This window comes from Akebia trifoliata, chromosome 1 (assembly GCF_017979445.1).
Source record: "Akebia trifoliata isolate Shusen 1 chromosome 1, ASM1797944v1, whole genome shotgun sequence".
Classification (NCBI taxonomy): domain Eukaryota; kingdom Viridiplantae; phylum Streptophyta; class Magnoliopsida; order Ranunculales; family Lardizabalaceae; genus Akebia; species Akebia trifoliata.
The window spans coordinates 34666521-34682006 of NC_141375.1; the positions used below are offsets into that span (position 1 = coordinate 34666521).

The window sequence follows — 15486 nt, forward strand, 5'->3', positions numbered from 1 at the left end:
ATGGTAAATTCTAAAGATTAAATAAAATTGAAAGATCTAACAAAGAAGAAACTAAAATATTAAATATATAGAAAAAAAATTGAAAATTATAGAACCATTTAAAGCTGTCAATGAATCAGATCAGATCCAAAATTTGATTTATTTTGATCAACCGTAAAATTATTTACATTTAAAAATGATTTGTGATGTAGCAAGCAAGGATGCTGTTGAAAAGGTAAGGTTTGTTGAGAATTTTTAGAATATGTAAATAGTACTTCCACAAATCATTGTGATAAGTTTTTAAGATGTGATAATCCAAATAGTAAATGGGTTTAAAGTATCTCCTCAATAATATAAGAAAAACATTTTGGATCACAAAAGCATCTAAAAACATGATCGAGTGGCACAGAGATGTAGATCACAAAATTTTAAGAATGTTGAATTTTTTATATTTAGAGTCTGATTTATACCATGAAATCTGGGTGTTGGATTGCCAATATGGCAAACCATATGGGCATAATCACGTTAATCTCACTTGTAATAAAAATAATTCTTTAAAATGAAATGTAAATTCCCAAATAATTATCGAAAGTGTGTTGACATAACAACCACGTAATGTTGACAAAATGTTATCAAATTGTTAACATTAGCAACATTTCCAAAATATTGAAAACTTTTATGAACTCATAAAAAATAATAAAATCAACTTTAAGAAAAATATTTTTTTTTTCAAAAAATTAGAAGACTTTTTTATTTGAGAAACAACCTCACAGTTCCTTTTATATATTTTCCTCAACAGATTTCATGTTTTAATTAACTGTCGTGATTGAGTGTTAATTCACGGATCTTTACTACCCATTTATTTTTGTTGTTGCCCTCCATCTATTAACGTGCATTATTGTAATTTATTATTTTATTTTATTTTTTTTCCATTTTTTAGGATTTTTGGTAGTTTCTTTTGAATGTCTTCCCGCGTTTTTTGCAACATTGACCTTCAAATGGAAAATCAACCGTTGAAACCTCCACACCCTAAATAACAAACCCAACAAAAACAATCCTATTTTGTTTATTCTTTTTTCTCACACAAGACACAACGTCACCTTTTCTTGTCTCAAACATGCACCGCACGTTCCATTGACACACACAAAATAAAAAATAAAGAAAACTACACAAATTCCTTCAACAACTATCTCCGAAATTTTCTCACTCTCTAATTCAATCAAAAAAAAAAATCTCCAAAACCATTTTTTCACCTTTACTTCTTCATTTTGAAAGGTGGGGTTCTTCTCTTTCTCTACGTTTCTCTCTTAGAATTATTTGTCTAAGCGTTCTCCTTCCATCTCTATAGGCTTCAACACACCCATGTTCTTCTCTTCCTTGTTTATTCCTTAAATCTTTGATTGAATTTGCAATGGTTGGAGCACTCGAACAAGAGCTTGATGTTCAAAAGTCTATGTCTTTCTCAGCTAAAGTGAGGTTCGAGATCACAGGTCGACAGGCACAAAGCCTGATCATGGAGGGTTTAGGTGGTGGGGAGGGTATGGATGATAATATGTTATTCAGAAGTCAGGGTTCGAGACCTTCAATCAATAATTTGTTTGAGAAACAGAAAATTGGTTGGGCACTTGATAGGTCTAATGATAAAGGTCCCACGTCCCGCTTGAGCAAGGATAGTGCAGGAGGTGGCCTCCAAGGCAAGAATCGGGGTAAGTTGGTTTTTTTTTTTTTTCTTCCTGTTCTGTTGATAGAATAGTGTGTCATGTTGATACAAATTCTTCCTACTTGGACAAATTATGCAAAAAAAATTTAGTTGCATAATATGAAAGTAGGTGGAATGAGACATATAATGGTTGACTAATGAACATAAAATTTTGATATAATGCAACATCATATTTTTTCAAGCCAATTTATTTTGATATAGGGAGGTATAGATAATTGTGGTCGTTTGAATCTCTATGAATTCATTCTACTAAATGTATTCATAATTTTAATTTCGATGAATTCGATACAGATGTGGAAATGATGAAAGAAAGGTTTGCTAAGTTGCTATTGGGTGAAGATATGTCAGGAGGAGGAAAGGGAGTTTCATCGGCTTTGGCTTTGTCGAATGCCATTACTAACCTAGCAGGTACCAAAAATGTCTCAATTATAAACATATTTCTGAAATAGTCATGATAATCTGACGCCCCCCTCTGACATACGCTCCCATCACAGAACCGTAAATCATTTGCCTCGGGATACACAGGAAAAATATTTATGGTTTTGTGTATCCCAAGGCAAATGATCTATGGTTATGTGATGGGGGCATATGTTAGAGGAGGGTGTCAGAAAATCATTATTCTTTCTGAAAATATATTGTATGCTTTTTTGTTTATAGTACTGGTTATGAAGGAAGGACCAAAAAAAAGGAATGTTGATTTCTTAATCTGCCCTCCCCCTTGGTGTGTAAATGTCTTGTATTCTGTTGGTGATAAGCAGAGTTGCAGGAGTGCGGGGGGCAATACCCCCAGCCAAATTTTTTGGGGTTACGAAAAGGGCAATTGTATAATTTTTCTTAAGGGTTTTTTAATTTTGGGGGGTTTCTATTTTTTGAGGAGATAGAAGCGTTTTAGAAACTCCTGGTTATATAAATAGAGATTTCTAGGATTGTAAAACTTAAGAGAAAATAGTGATTGTTCTTGATCTGATCCTTCCCCCAAAATATTATAGCATTGGCATTCGAAAATGGGCCTTAATCTGTGTTTTTTGTTAAGGTTTCTGTCCGATTTTGGTTTGGGATGATGGCTTTGTTTAATAGGTATGGATTATAATGGTGAAAATTCTAATTTTGTTATTTTCTCTTCTTTCTTAATTTAATGCAGCTTCTATATTTGGTGAGCAACGACGTTTGGAGCCCATGCCAGCTGAAAGGAAGGCGCGATGGAGAAAAGAAATTGATTGGCTCTTATCTGTTACAGATCACATTGTTGAATTAGTCCCTTCTCAACAAAAATCCAAGGATGGAACAAACATGGAGGTAATAAAATCTCTCTATAAATCATACACTTAGGGAAAAAATTACAAAAATGTTGTATGTTTTCCTCCAATTCTTCAATCTTAATTCTTGATGTTATAGATAATGATGACGTGCCAACGAACTGATCTTCACATGAACATCCCCGCCTTGCGCAAGCTTGATGCAATGCTTATTGTACGACCTCAAACTCTTTCTTCTTCCAACGATTCCAAACTAAAAAAAAACTCACTATTCTATATGGAATCCGATTTTTTTCTCTCTTTTATGTATTGTTCGATGACTGATAAGCAGGACTACTTAGACAACTTCAAAGACCAGAATGAGTTCTGGTATGTGTCAAAAGATGCTGATGAAGCTGAGAAGAGGAAGGATGACAAATGGTGGCTACCCACTGTGAAGGTCCCCACAAATGGGCTTTCAGAAGTTTCAAGAAAATGGCTTCAGTTTCAAAAGGATTCCGTGAACCAAGTACTCAAAGCGGCCATGGCCATAAATGCTCAAGTTCTATCAGAAATGCAGATTCCTGAAAATTATATTGAATCCCTTCCTAAGGTAAAAGAATATAAGAATTTCTAATATATATGTTTTTTTATAGAATGTTTGCACATCAGTTCATGTTTGATTTTTCCTTTTTTGTTTGTTTAGAATGGGAGAGCAAGCCTTGGGGACTCGATCTACCGAAGCATTACTGTTGATTACTTTGATCCTGACCAATTCCTCTCAACACTAGACTTGTCTACAGAGCACAAGATTCTTGACCTCAAGAACCGTATCGAAGCATCCATTGTGATTTGGAAGAGAAAGATGAACAACAAAGATAGTAAGTCTTCTTGGGGTTCTGCTGTAAGTTTGGAGAAAAGAGAGCTCTTCGAAGAAAGAGCGGAAACAATCTTAGTCCTTCTCAAGCAGAGGTTTCCCGGGATTCCTCAGTCATCGCTTGACATAAGTAAAATCCAATATAATCGGGTATGTAAAACAACATTATTGCTCTAATCGGCTTTCTTTGTGATTCTCTAAATATACACAAAAGCTTAAATGATTTTATTTGTGAATTATTTATCAGGATGTGGGACAGTCTATTCTAGAGAGCTATTCAAGGATATTAGAAAGCTTGGCTTTCAACGTTATGTCCCAAATTGAAGACATCCTTTATGCTGACTCACTCACTCAAAATCCATCGTTGGCTTCGTCAAATCGAAAACTTTCGATTGACTCTGCATCAGCGATGGGGCCGGTTAAGGTACTAAACCCTGGAGAAGAGATAGAGAAGTTGAATTCCATGGAGACACCCACCTCTATGACATTATCAGATTTCATGGGTTGGCATTTGGATCAAGAAGAGAACGAGCAGAAGCACAAAGACATGACAGGTAGTATAGATAATTTATTGAAAATTGAAGTTGAAAAACCTCTAACCAAAAAAATTGCAAATGTTGCGGTCAACAAAAAAGTTTCATATATCGAGAAGCTTGAGAACTTGGGTGGCTTAAGAAGCCCAACCGCTCGCCACTAAAGAAGACTAGAGAGAAAAAAAAAAAAGGAGTAGAGAGGGAGACAGAGAAAGATAGAGATTACAAGAGCTTGAATTCCAAATGTAAATATTCAAACCCCGTAAACGAGTCTTTTGAGTTGTGATTTCTGATTTGTACTATTGTTTAATTTCTTACCTTTTGTATGTGGGGAGTAAGAACTGGGTTTGATGCATTTGTATTCTAAATGGCTTTGTAGATTTGTAGCCACTAATCTCTTCTATTCTCTCTAATATTTCCTGCAAAATCTGTTTTTCTTACTTCTTATGTCGTATGCATTGCTAGAACAAACAGTTTTACTTTCAACATGAATTGTAATTGCGCTTATTCTATCAATTTTTCAACGATCACAAGAATGATCTTACAGCCATTAAATATCACTTTCATTAAATTCAACCAAAAAACAAAATAGAGTGAAATTTCAAAATCACAAAAAAAAAAAGCTACTTACTCACAATTTTGGTCAATTTCTGATCCTAAAATCAGTTATGGGGAAGAATCGGATTCTAGAATTTAAACCAAACACCCCCAAGAATCCCTGGAGGGTGATTTTATTGACACTCAATGCCCAATCATCAAAATCTCTTATTTTTGGTGGGCCCCATTTAAACTACTAATCAGTAACCACCAAAAATGCCAAAAATGTCCTTAGGGCATTATAGTAAATTCAACGAAAACCCCATCTCCATTATCCTCATTTCTCACCTCATCAGCAAAGATAAAGAAGAAGCAGGGTATCTTCTCTCTAGTTTCTCATCTTCTCTCCCTTCAACAATGTTGTTAACTTCTCCTTCTTCACTTCTCCAACTCCCTCCATTAAAATCTCTCAAAATCAGCTCGCCTTTCCTCAATGGTTCGTCACCAATTCATCTCCTTAACAAACCCTTTTCGTCTCTCTCAACATCTAACCCATCTCCACATTCGTTTCTTCCCCTAATTCGAGCCATGAAGACGATGCAAGGCAAGGTTGTCTGTGCCACCAACGACAAAACCGTTTCAGTCGAGGTGGTGCGCCTTGCACCTCACCCAAAGTACAAGAGAAGGGTCAGGAAGAAGAAGAAGTACCAAGCTCACGACCCAGAAAACCAGTTTAAAGTTGGTGATGTTGTTCAGCTTGAGAAGAGCAGACCTATTAGCAAGACCAAGGCTTTTGTTGCTGTTCCTTTCGTGTCGAAGAACGCAAGGAAGCCTATCGAGGTTGCGCCTCAAGAACTCAGTATCCCCTTGGAGTCTCAGCAATCTTAGAGTGAGAGTTGAAAGAGTTTCATTAATTTGTAATTTCTGCTAAATTGAACTGTTCTTTTGGTGTATTCTGCTTTAGTTTGTGTTACTTGACTGATTTCAATTTGGGTTTTTTTTTATTTTTTTTTCTGGGTTTGGTTGTTGAACTCTTTTAGGGAAATGGGTATCTGTTAATTTCAGAGAAAAATTGAAGTTTTTTCTAGAATTATTATCGCTGACTTAGTGAGCTTATCAGAGCCTAATCTTTTTAAGTAATCCCATTGGCAGAGTTCTTGCAAAAGCCCGAGTACCCGGTTTTTCTTGGCTTACACCTTTTTTCTTATCGATTTCCTGGGCTTTGCCTTGTCGTCACAGAGATCCCTATCACTTAGGCTTCCCCTACTGCTTTCAGCTACATCGCTAATTTATGCCCAATGTAGAAGGAATGATCCGACCACAGACTTCATCGTGGAAAATGGGTACATTGCTAATTCATGGCTATACAAGTACATTTAGGAAAGTATGCATGATTGAATTTAGAGATATTTCTTAAAACTTGGGCTTCCGACTCCTTGAAGTTTGGTTTTTGTGCTCAAGTATATAATTCGTGCATTGCTGGAAACCCTCTGAAACTTATAAGAAATGCCTCATTATATGTTCAAGCTTAGTTAGGATGATTTTGGACAAGGGAGAAGACACTATTGAAAGGATGGGAATGCAAGAGGGCCTTGACGAACACTATTAATGGAGGACATGCTTTAGACATAATTGAATGGAGAGGAACAATAATAGTTCAGCAGTCCAAATTTTTGGGATAAGGCTTTTATGATGACAAGACATTGATTTCTGCCTTTTGGATTACTCTACGTCTGTATTTTTTTAATATATTAAAAGTCCCTTTTTTTTCTTGTCCAATTGCATGTATACATTTTCCTATATTTAGGATGTTCATGTTTTCATCCTACACAGGGTTTATACTTTCATTATGTTATCCATGATTTTCCTCCCCCCATACTTATGCAGTGTCTGTGAATCCCTTTTCGAATGTAAAAAAGAAAGTCTAAACGAATCTTTGTAGTCTTACTTATCTCAGGAGAAACTTGGCCTTGGGGGATTTGATTCAATAATCAGTACATGATTTTTGGGAATTTATTGTGTAGTTGGGATTGGGTTTATAGCATTGGAGACTCTTAATGTTGAGGTTTATATGTGCCTGTCTATGGTTCCTAGCTTGTATTGGGTTCGTCATCTTGACCTTCCCTCCTTGTAGTTATCAACGAATCTTTACTTATCAAATATATACTTTGCAGGATTTTACATTTCATTTTTTTTCTGGACTTGCAAGCATCTTGTTTAGAGCTAATGCAACACCATTATCCATCTCAGGCAACTTTGTACTTCATTGTAGCATCAAATTGTTTCACTACCTACTTTTCCAAACAATAAAAATAAAAAATTGTTTCACATCAACTTTGATTTTAGGATTCTGCATAAGTTGACACGATTTGGGTACTAACATGTCAACGACTCTGGAAATTTGAGCTTTTGCTAGCCATTCTTCTTCTTGTGGAGAAGAAAGCTTTTACTAATTAGAAACCAGGTGGTTAATTTTGGGTTTAATCATGCAAATGAGTTTTTTGTTTACTTTAGTTAGCCAACCCTAAAATCTTCAAATGAGGCTTCGACTGACTAGTTATTTAGATGTGCAATATAAAGTAGATTTGCTCCATCAGATTTGTTGCAAGGTGAGTTACCAGGACTGATGTTTTAAAGAATGCTTTGAGCTCCTCCAAATATCACTTGATGGTTATCTTCTGCAAGTGGTAGTACCATATGTCGTCTCTCAAGTCTCTCCCCTGGGATCATCACTCCTCACAACAGGACTGAGATGAAGTTTGGGAGAAAATAAGGGATAGAAGAGGATAGAAAATTCCCTAGATTAGAGAGAAGTGCAAAGAGAAGATGTAGTATACAAGGGATTTTAAATTGCTGGTTTTAAGAACAAATACGTGTTTCTGAAGATCTATGCCAAGATGACTCACGTTTGTTACCTCCATACCATTACTTGAAGTTCAATTTTTCTTCCATTCACCTCATTTTTTGGTTTTATCTAAGCGTACACATTAGAAAATTAACTTAGTAAACCAACAATTTTAAATCCAAGCAACCGGACTCTCTGATCAGATGGATCAAGTTTGGTGTTTCCTTGCCATAATTTAAGTTTCAAATTATGATTTTTTATTAAATATAAAAAAGAAGAAGCAAGTATCAACTGAGAAACTCAATTTCTGATATTTAATTCAATTACGCCAATAGATGTGGTTCTTGAAACCATGTTTTGAAATCTGGTGATTCCTTTAAACAAACATTAAAACCAACGGTAAAGCTTATATTCTCTCCATAAAATTTGTCCCAAAATTCCTGAGTCTGCTTTAAGCATTTCTGCCCCCCGAGAAGTATGTAACTTCATGATTGTTGTTGTGGGAGGCAATAATTATTACAACAAAGATGCAAAAGGAAAAAAAAAAAGGATTCTGCAAGTAGGAGATCAAAATCAAACTATTAAAATATCATGTGCCTTTAATTAGTTAAACAACACGGGTGACGGCTGCATGCATAGCATCTGCAAGGTGAGGGACTGTTCTAGAGCTTAGACCAGCCATGCTAATTCGCCTGCACAGAAACAAGAGTGAGCAAATAGGGTGAAGAGTCCTTAAAAGATAAATAATAGTAGGGAAAGAGCATTGTTACCCATCGGATGTCAAATAGATGTGAAACTCTTTGGTCATGAAAGCAACTTGTTCAGTGTTCAATCCTGTGAAAGTAAACATTCCAATCTGCTTGATAATGTGGCTCCAATCACCTGGCGTACCTGCCAAATGGTAAAGAGAAATATGTTCTAAAACTGAACTTGATTTTATAGGTTATTCTTTCCTCACCAACATGGTTGAATAAAAAATCAGAAATCCATCAACCAATCTCAGAGTTTACAATTGTTTGGCAAACACACTCAACTATATCTCATCACTAGGAAATATAAAATACTGCAAGCACAAGTACCGTGTAGTGTTTCTTTTGCACTATATTACCAGTCCCAAGCCCAGATATGGGCATAGTAAACAAGTTTGGATTCAGCAATTATGCAGCGGGGCAAGGTTGAAAAAGAGAGAGAGAGAGGTTGGGGGGGGGGGGGGGGGGGTGATTATTCAGCAAATTGCTGATTTATTAGTTGATTCGCTGATTGAATCGGCTGGGTTGGTCCTAATTCAGAGAATTTTGTGTGGGTACAGGATAGTTGTGTCAGGTTGGCAACACAAAACCTCCTAACATGATTCCTGATGAGTCCTAGGTACTGAAGTGGGGCCAACAAAAATGAACCCTTAGTTGTGACAAACATATTTCTCATAGCGATCCTGGAGCTTCTGACAGGGTTAAGAATAAGCCAACTAAAGAACCCACCAGAAATCATCCAAAAGATTCCAGAGTGTTCAAGGAAAAAAAAAATAAGGGGAAAGGAACTTCAGGATGAACAAAAGAAACATGGGATGGGCTTTACCTCTAGCACGTAAAGCATCAAAGAGTTGTTGCCGCATGCTGATGATCCGGTCAGCCATTGCTTTCAACTCCACCGTCCATTCATTATACATATCCCTGCAGACCAAACATCAGCCTAGTTTAGTGATATAATTTGAATTTATTGCCACTATAATATAATAGATTGCACAAACTAGAATTGGTCATTCATATGAGTCTACTTTTGCACATAACTTTTAATCTTCATACATTTCTCTCGAATATTATTCATCTCTCCTATTCACAAATGTTATTGATTTGGAATAATATACAATAGTTCTCATATAAAGGAAATTCTATTGATTTTATGTGAAATAATTTTGTTTTTTCCACCAAATTCTTGAATTATATGGGGTAGACTTATCAAGGGTCTGCCTCAAATTTATACCTGTCCTTGAGAATGGTAGCCACAATGGATGCACCATGAATTGGAGGATTGGAATACATGGGCCTGATCACAAGTTTCAGCTGGCTATCAACTCTGCTTGCTATGTCCGCTGACCTGCAGACCTATTTAAATGAAAATTTTGCTAGCGTTATTTATTATCAAAGGATGGGAATTGAATGGATATTCCATATGCTGGATTTAGAAAATATGAAATGGAAGTGCATATCAATTTGGACAGAGATTTCAATAAAGAGTAGCTAATCTTAAACTACAAAGTTAAGAGTTTAGTTCTGATTTGACAAGACAATGCGGTCCACTAATGTTTGTTTTTCTTTTCTTTTCTTTTTTGGGAGGGGGGGGGGGGGGGGTTGTACATGGTTAGTAGCCAAGGGATTTGTGGTCCGTAATAAGAATTTCACTAAAAATTGTTGCAGGGTGCCAACAGGTAGGTTTCTGGTTGGATACCAGTTTATCCTGACCTGATATCTAACTTCCAAGAGAACCGAACCCAGACCCAACCGAATAAAATTGTGTTGGGTATTTGGGGATCAGTTCTGGAAGACAAACAGAAACTTGGATACCATCACAAATACTGACCCAATTTGTAATCAAGTTCCAAAAAGAGAGACCTGTATTCAAATAATCTACTTGAGATGTTGGATAATCAGGTACCCATTGATGACTGAACCAAGGCATGCAGTCTTATCTTACCCAGATAATTCAAAATGTGTGATGCACACGTGTCAATTACTTCAATTTATGATGCCATTTCCAAGCCATGCCAGTGCATATACTTGGTGTGTCTAGCTAGATGTGAGTCCAAGTGGTGTTGCACATATGATACTTTGAATTTAGGTAGGAAAATAATGCTTTAAAGGTGTAACTAGTGTCTCACAATGCTGAGGGCCCCAACACGTTCTCCATATAGCCCCATGTTCTTAGCGTAACTCTGAGCAGCAAGGCATTCACCGCCATCAGCTACAAACAAGCGAACAGGCTGTGCATCTGCATCTAGGCTTCCACTTGCAAAACCCTAATAGATCAACAAAGTCCCTTGTCAGTATTCAGTAAAACCCATAACACTGTTTGGATATGATGTCAAATAATGATCAAAATACTACTTGAACTTGTCGTTATTATCTGAAGATTAATTACCATACTCCCAATTTCTGAGATCCTAAAACATCACAATACCGAACTGGTATGAGATTTGGTTCTAACAGTTACCTGGTAAGCACTGTCGAAGAAAGGCAACAAGCCTTTCGACCTCATCAACTGCCTGATCTGCTCCCACTGCTCAAGGGTTGGATCAACACCAGTCGGGTTATGGGCACATGCATGAAGAAGCACAATTGCTCCTGACGGAGCAGAATTGAAGTCTTCTAGCAGACCTGTTTTCCACAGAAGAAATATTATCACGTGGAAGGAACAACACAGTAATAAGTAGGAAAGCCAAGACCCCAAACGGGGAACTATGTAGGGGAAAAGAAAATTTGAAACATTAAGCTCCATTGGTTTTAATGTAAAGAGAACATCATGTCATGAATATTTCTGGCTACATAGCTTTACAGGTGTTAAGCGTTATTGTTATTATTATTTCAAGCATTTTTAGTGGTCTGTGACTGTCATAATAATAGAAAAGTGAGAAATATAACAAAGAAAATGCTCACGACACCCAATCGATCACTCCTTACATCCACAGATGCCCATCAAACCCTCTACATCTTATTTCCTAAAAGTAACACAATAGAGTAAAGCATAGCTTCCTCTATCCTCTCAGTCCCTCTCTGTAATTAAAAATGGCTTAGAAACATCACCCAGCTCGCACTCTCCTGCTCAACATCCCCTCATCCACCTCATGTACCAACTCATTTTGGGTAAGTTGTTTATGCTTTTTTTTAAAAAAAATTCGGAAGAATAATTTATGTTTCATCCATTTCAAATACGAACAAACGTGTAAATTTGATTTTGGATTTTTCTTTTCCATCAAACCTAGTTTTGAATTTGGCAAAAAAAAACCAACCCTAAGTTTTAATGGTTCAAAACTATTCTAAGAATATGAAGTACTATCCCAGAACATAAGGAAAAACACATTTCTAATCATAGTCGCGATCCATAAGATCTGTAAAATTCTTCGATAAATGAATAAGACATCCACAACCAATATAAACCCAACACAGAGGTCAGCTACAAACCTTGAAAGTTCAGTCCACGTGTTGCTGGGTCATAGTAGCGATAATACTTCACCGACAACCCTGCTATAGTGAAAACTTTTGGATGATTTCCCCATGTTGGCTGTGGAATGTATATTGTATGCTGAAAAAGAAGACAATTAAGTTGAAGTTCTCTCCTCAAATTAATATGGTGTATGAAGACAGAAAAGTCAAGGGAGTAAGCTCTTTACTTGGTGGTGATGTCTTGCCAAAAACTCAGCTCCAACCCTTAGTGAACCAGTGCCAGACAAGCACTGGACAGTAGCTACCCTGTTCTCTTGAATAGCAGGGCTGTTTCCAATGCAAGCAAATTATTGTGTTTTGTTAAAGAAAACTACAGCATAAATTATAAGTACAAGCCGACAGTATGACATATCATCATCGTCCTCATGATCAAAGCGCCATTGGGATAAGGCAGACAAATAATCAAGTTCGCACAATAAGAAAAGGAAAAAAAAAAAAAGGTTTCTTTTCCTGGCCTTCTTAAATACAAAAGACAGTAAAATGAATCAAATTTTCATCTTTGAAAACATAAAGCAAAAAAAAATTAGAAAAAAAAAAATGTCATCATATAGGAAATCAAAATTTTTTCTAAAGAGAACTTGTGATCATCAGTGCCTTTAGGCTTGACAACACTGAGTATCAATGGAGAGATCATGTCCTTGGGACTCTCAATTTTGTTTTTTTTTTCCCTCGATTCTATCCCTTCTTTCTAAGTTGGATAAAAGTATAATATTTCATGTGGCCTCACAAGTGCAATAAAAACCCAACTATTTTTGACATTGTTATATACTTCAAATCCCATATGATATCAACTATTTCTCAAGTACTGCATCCACAAGTGCATCAAAAACTGAATAAGGCTCTTACCTATCAGCACCAAAAATGAGCTTAGCGCTCAACTTGTTAAAATCCGCCAACCCAGTGATTGGAAGATACTCTTTAACGCGGGACCTGAATTTTAATATAAATGAGATCTCACTATCTAATCTCAGATTAAATTACAATTACAAATCGCATTAGAATCAATATTATAACTATACCGATCATTTACAATCAGCTGCTCCGCTCGTCTCACTACATCTAAAACAAGAGGTTTCCCTTCCTGTCATGGAAGAAAAGACCAAACCCCCACAAAAAAAAAAAAACATGAATCGAAGGTCATGGAAGAAAAAAGTTTCACAAATGCTCAAAAAGTCACTTAAATATGATCAAGCGTCGAAACAAATGAAATAGAAACTTTCACAAAGAAATGAATGATGGAACCTCAGTTCGATAAGCTCCCACTCCCAAATTCAGCTTGATTGGACTGGGATCCTTGTTATATGCAACAGTGACCTGTTTGGTCCAAAATTTACGATAGATTATTAATCTTAGAATATAAATTAGCAAAATTTATGATCCAAACCAAACGGATACATAAGGGAGTTGAGATAAAAACTTAACAACAATTAACAGATCCGATCAGTTTCGAAGAAAGCAAGATAAAAAATTATAAACTAACGCAGAAGCTAGTGACCGTCATGTTCTGATCTAAATAAATTACCATCGAAAGCCATGAAGAAACAAACAAGAATCGAAGAAAAAAAACAATTTTTTTTTAAAAGTCAGGGTAAAATCTACAGTACAAATGAAGAACAAATGATCGAATTAAAGAATTTGATCCTCAAAAAGAGCAAATCGAAGAGATCTAACCCCTAAGATCGGATCTTCAGGAGCTCGAACGATGTTTGCGAAGACAGAATCACCATTAAAGGCTGAAGTTGCAAAGGAGAGATGGTTTGGTTAGGGTTTTGCGAGTCCATGGACGAAACAGACGAGTCTCCAAGTCCAAGATGCCTCACCAGGGTACTTAACCTCCGATCAGTTGGTGAACAGTGGGCGCTGGGTGAAGTAACCTGTGGGCGCATTTTAGAAAATGATAGTTTAGCTTTAGATTTATAGTGCGCTTCGTTCGTTGCACTCATTTCTTCCTTTTATAAAGGCAAAGTCTAAGCTGACGCAATAATTGATAGGAACTGTTATCTGGTGACGTTCAAAGTGATTTGGCGTGCTTGCTAATTTGAGCCAGGTGGGCCCCACGAGATGACACTGAGGATTGGGTTTAAGGTGCCACGTGGTAACAAAGTTTTATAGATGGTATCTCTTATCGATAGGCACGTAAGTCAAGATGGAGTTAAAGCTCACACTATAGGCGCATTTTAGTTCCTTTGAATAAGCTAACAACGTTAGCATCTTCCGTTGCTAGATAATGTAGCAACTTCATCAGAGCGCTGAATTTCCTCGAGATAGATACATCCATGTATATCGTGAGGAATATCAACAGCACAAGTTGGTCTGTTTCTATTCTTTCATAGTTATCACTCGGCACATAGTTTGAGAAAGTCTTGCAACACCTACCACACGATTTTCCGCGCAAAAAGTGTAATCCCATACTACAGGTAGTTGGAAGACTAACTGACTACCTCTTTTTTTCGCCATACTAGCTCGAGAAATTTTGTATCAAAACGTGGCAAATATCAATTGGTCTTCAATTTGATTAATTAAACACCTTAATGTAGTAGAACGAAATCAAACTTTCATTTAAGAATGACAACACCCGTCAAATGGGTCCATACAATTCGCAAGGAGTGCACATCTTGTAGTACTCAAGGTAGTTGAATTACTACCAACTCCACATCTCCTTATTGTGCATCGTAGCTCATTCTGTGATGCAATAGCAAATTTATCATTTATGTTTAACCACCATTTAGTCTACCTACGCAGCTAAAATCATTTCTTTATTTGGTAAATTTTTAAATAATTACAAAACTTCTTAATATTTACTAAAGTGTTACAAGTAATAATCAAAATCAAATTGTTATCTAATTCTTTATAAAATTCAATTTTTTTATTATATTTTAATCTAATTTCTTGAAAAATCATTTCAATAAAGACTTGAACACCTCATTGGTGATTATATTTTTATTTAATTTATTATAAAATCCAAAAATTTTAATATATTTTTGTATAATTTCTTATAAAATTCAATAAATACATAACATTATAGATTTTTGTATTTGTGAAATTTTACAAGAAATTATAAGAAAATATATTTAAAAAATTTTAATTTTATAAGGAATTAGACAAAATATTTGTACAACAATAGAATGATAAAGAAGTAGATATTTTGAACCTTGACCACATGGAGGACGTATAAAAAACTGGAGGAAGTAGAATAAAAAAAATTGTTTACTCTATGTTTCTCGCCCGCCCACAAATCGCATGAACGAAAATGAAGAGAAAATTTAAAAAAGAAAAAAAGAGGAAAATGGAAAGAGAGAGAAGACATAACTTGTAAAAGAAACTTTTGTCTTCTCTCTACCATATATCAAATTTGACTTCTCTTTCTCTCCTAGGTCAAATTAAAATATTTACTTTTTTTTTTAAGGTAATTTATTCTCTTAAAAAAAAATACATTAATATTCTGATAATACCTATAACTTAATAATATGTTGATAATAAAATAAAATACCGACAATAATTTGATAAATTTTCTTATTAAAATATAATTTATTTTCTTGAGAA

The 15486-nt window shown here is 35.6% G+C and overlaps 4 protein-coding genes across 5 annotated transcripts; 2 read left to right on the forward strand and 2 right to left on the reverse strand.

Annotated features, from left to right (window-relative positions):
* The first annotated feature begins 1155 nt into the window (after positions 1–1155).
* Positions 1156–4738, forward strand: LOC147412065 (rho guanine nucleotide exchange factor 8-like). 2 transcript variants are annotated; one of them, XM_086455709.1, is made up of 7 exons: positions 1156–1685; positions 1991–2107; positions 2841–2995; positions 3095–3169; positions 3284–3547; positions 3641–3961; positions 4059–4738. In XM_086455709.1, the coding sequence occupies exons 1-7, from the start codon at positions 1391–1393 to the stop codon at positions 4506–4508; spliced, it is 1677 nt and encodes a 558-aa protein (XP_086311835.1). In that variant the 5' UTR covers positions 1156–1390; the 3' UTR covers positions 4509–4738. The 2 variants fall into 2 exon arrangements, with proteins under 2 accessions (XP_086311835.1, XP_086311843.1); XM_086455717.1 differs by having other exon boundaries at positions 1157–1685; positions 3287–3547.
* A 492-nt stretch (positions 4739–5230) lies between these two features.
* Positions 5231–5885, forward strand: RPS17 (ribosomal protein S17). Its single transcript, XM_086455743.1, has one exon. The coding sequence runs from the start codon at positions 5299–5301 to the stop codon at positions 5767–5769; it is 471 nt and encodes a 156-aa protein (XP_086311869.1). The 5' UTR covers positions 5231–5298; the 3' UTR covers positions 5770–5885.
* Positions 5886–8113: 2228 nt separating this feature from the next.
* LOC147412067 (aspartate aminotransferase, cytoplasmic) lies at positions 8114–13874 on the reverse strand. The gene is made up of 12 exons (XM_086455730.1): positions 13615–13874; positions 13186–13257; positions 12963–13024; positions 12790–12873; positions 12111–12210; positions 11902–12022; positions 10934–11097; positions 10602–10739; positions 9707–9828; positions 9302–9396; positions 8497–8617; positions 8114–8418 (listed from the first exon to the last, which is right to left on the reverse strand). The coding sequence occupies exons 7-12, from the start codon at positions 10976–10978 to the stop codon at positions 8334–8336; spliced, it is 606 nt and encodes a 201-aa protein (XP_086311856.1). The 5' UTR covers positions 10979–11097; positions 11902–12022; positions 12111–12210; positions 12790–12873; positions 12963–13024; positions 13186–13257; positions 13615–13874; the 3' UTR covers positions 8114–8333.
* Positions 11894–13829, reverse strand: LOC147412068 (aspartate aminotransferase, cytoplasmic-like). The gene is made up of 6 exons (XM_086432547.1): positions 13668–13829; positions 13186–13257; positions 12963–13024; positions 12790–12873; positions 12111–12210; positions 11894–12001 (listed from the first exon to the last, which is right to left on the reverse strand). The coding sequence occupies exons 1-6, from the start codon at positions 13827–13829 to the stop codon at positions 11894–11896; spliced, it is 588 nt and encodes a 195-aa protein (XP_086288673.1).
* Positions 13875–15486: the final 1612 nt, after the last annotated feature.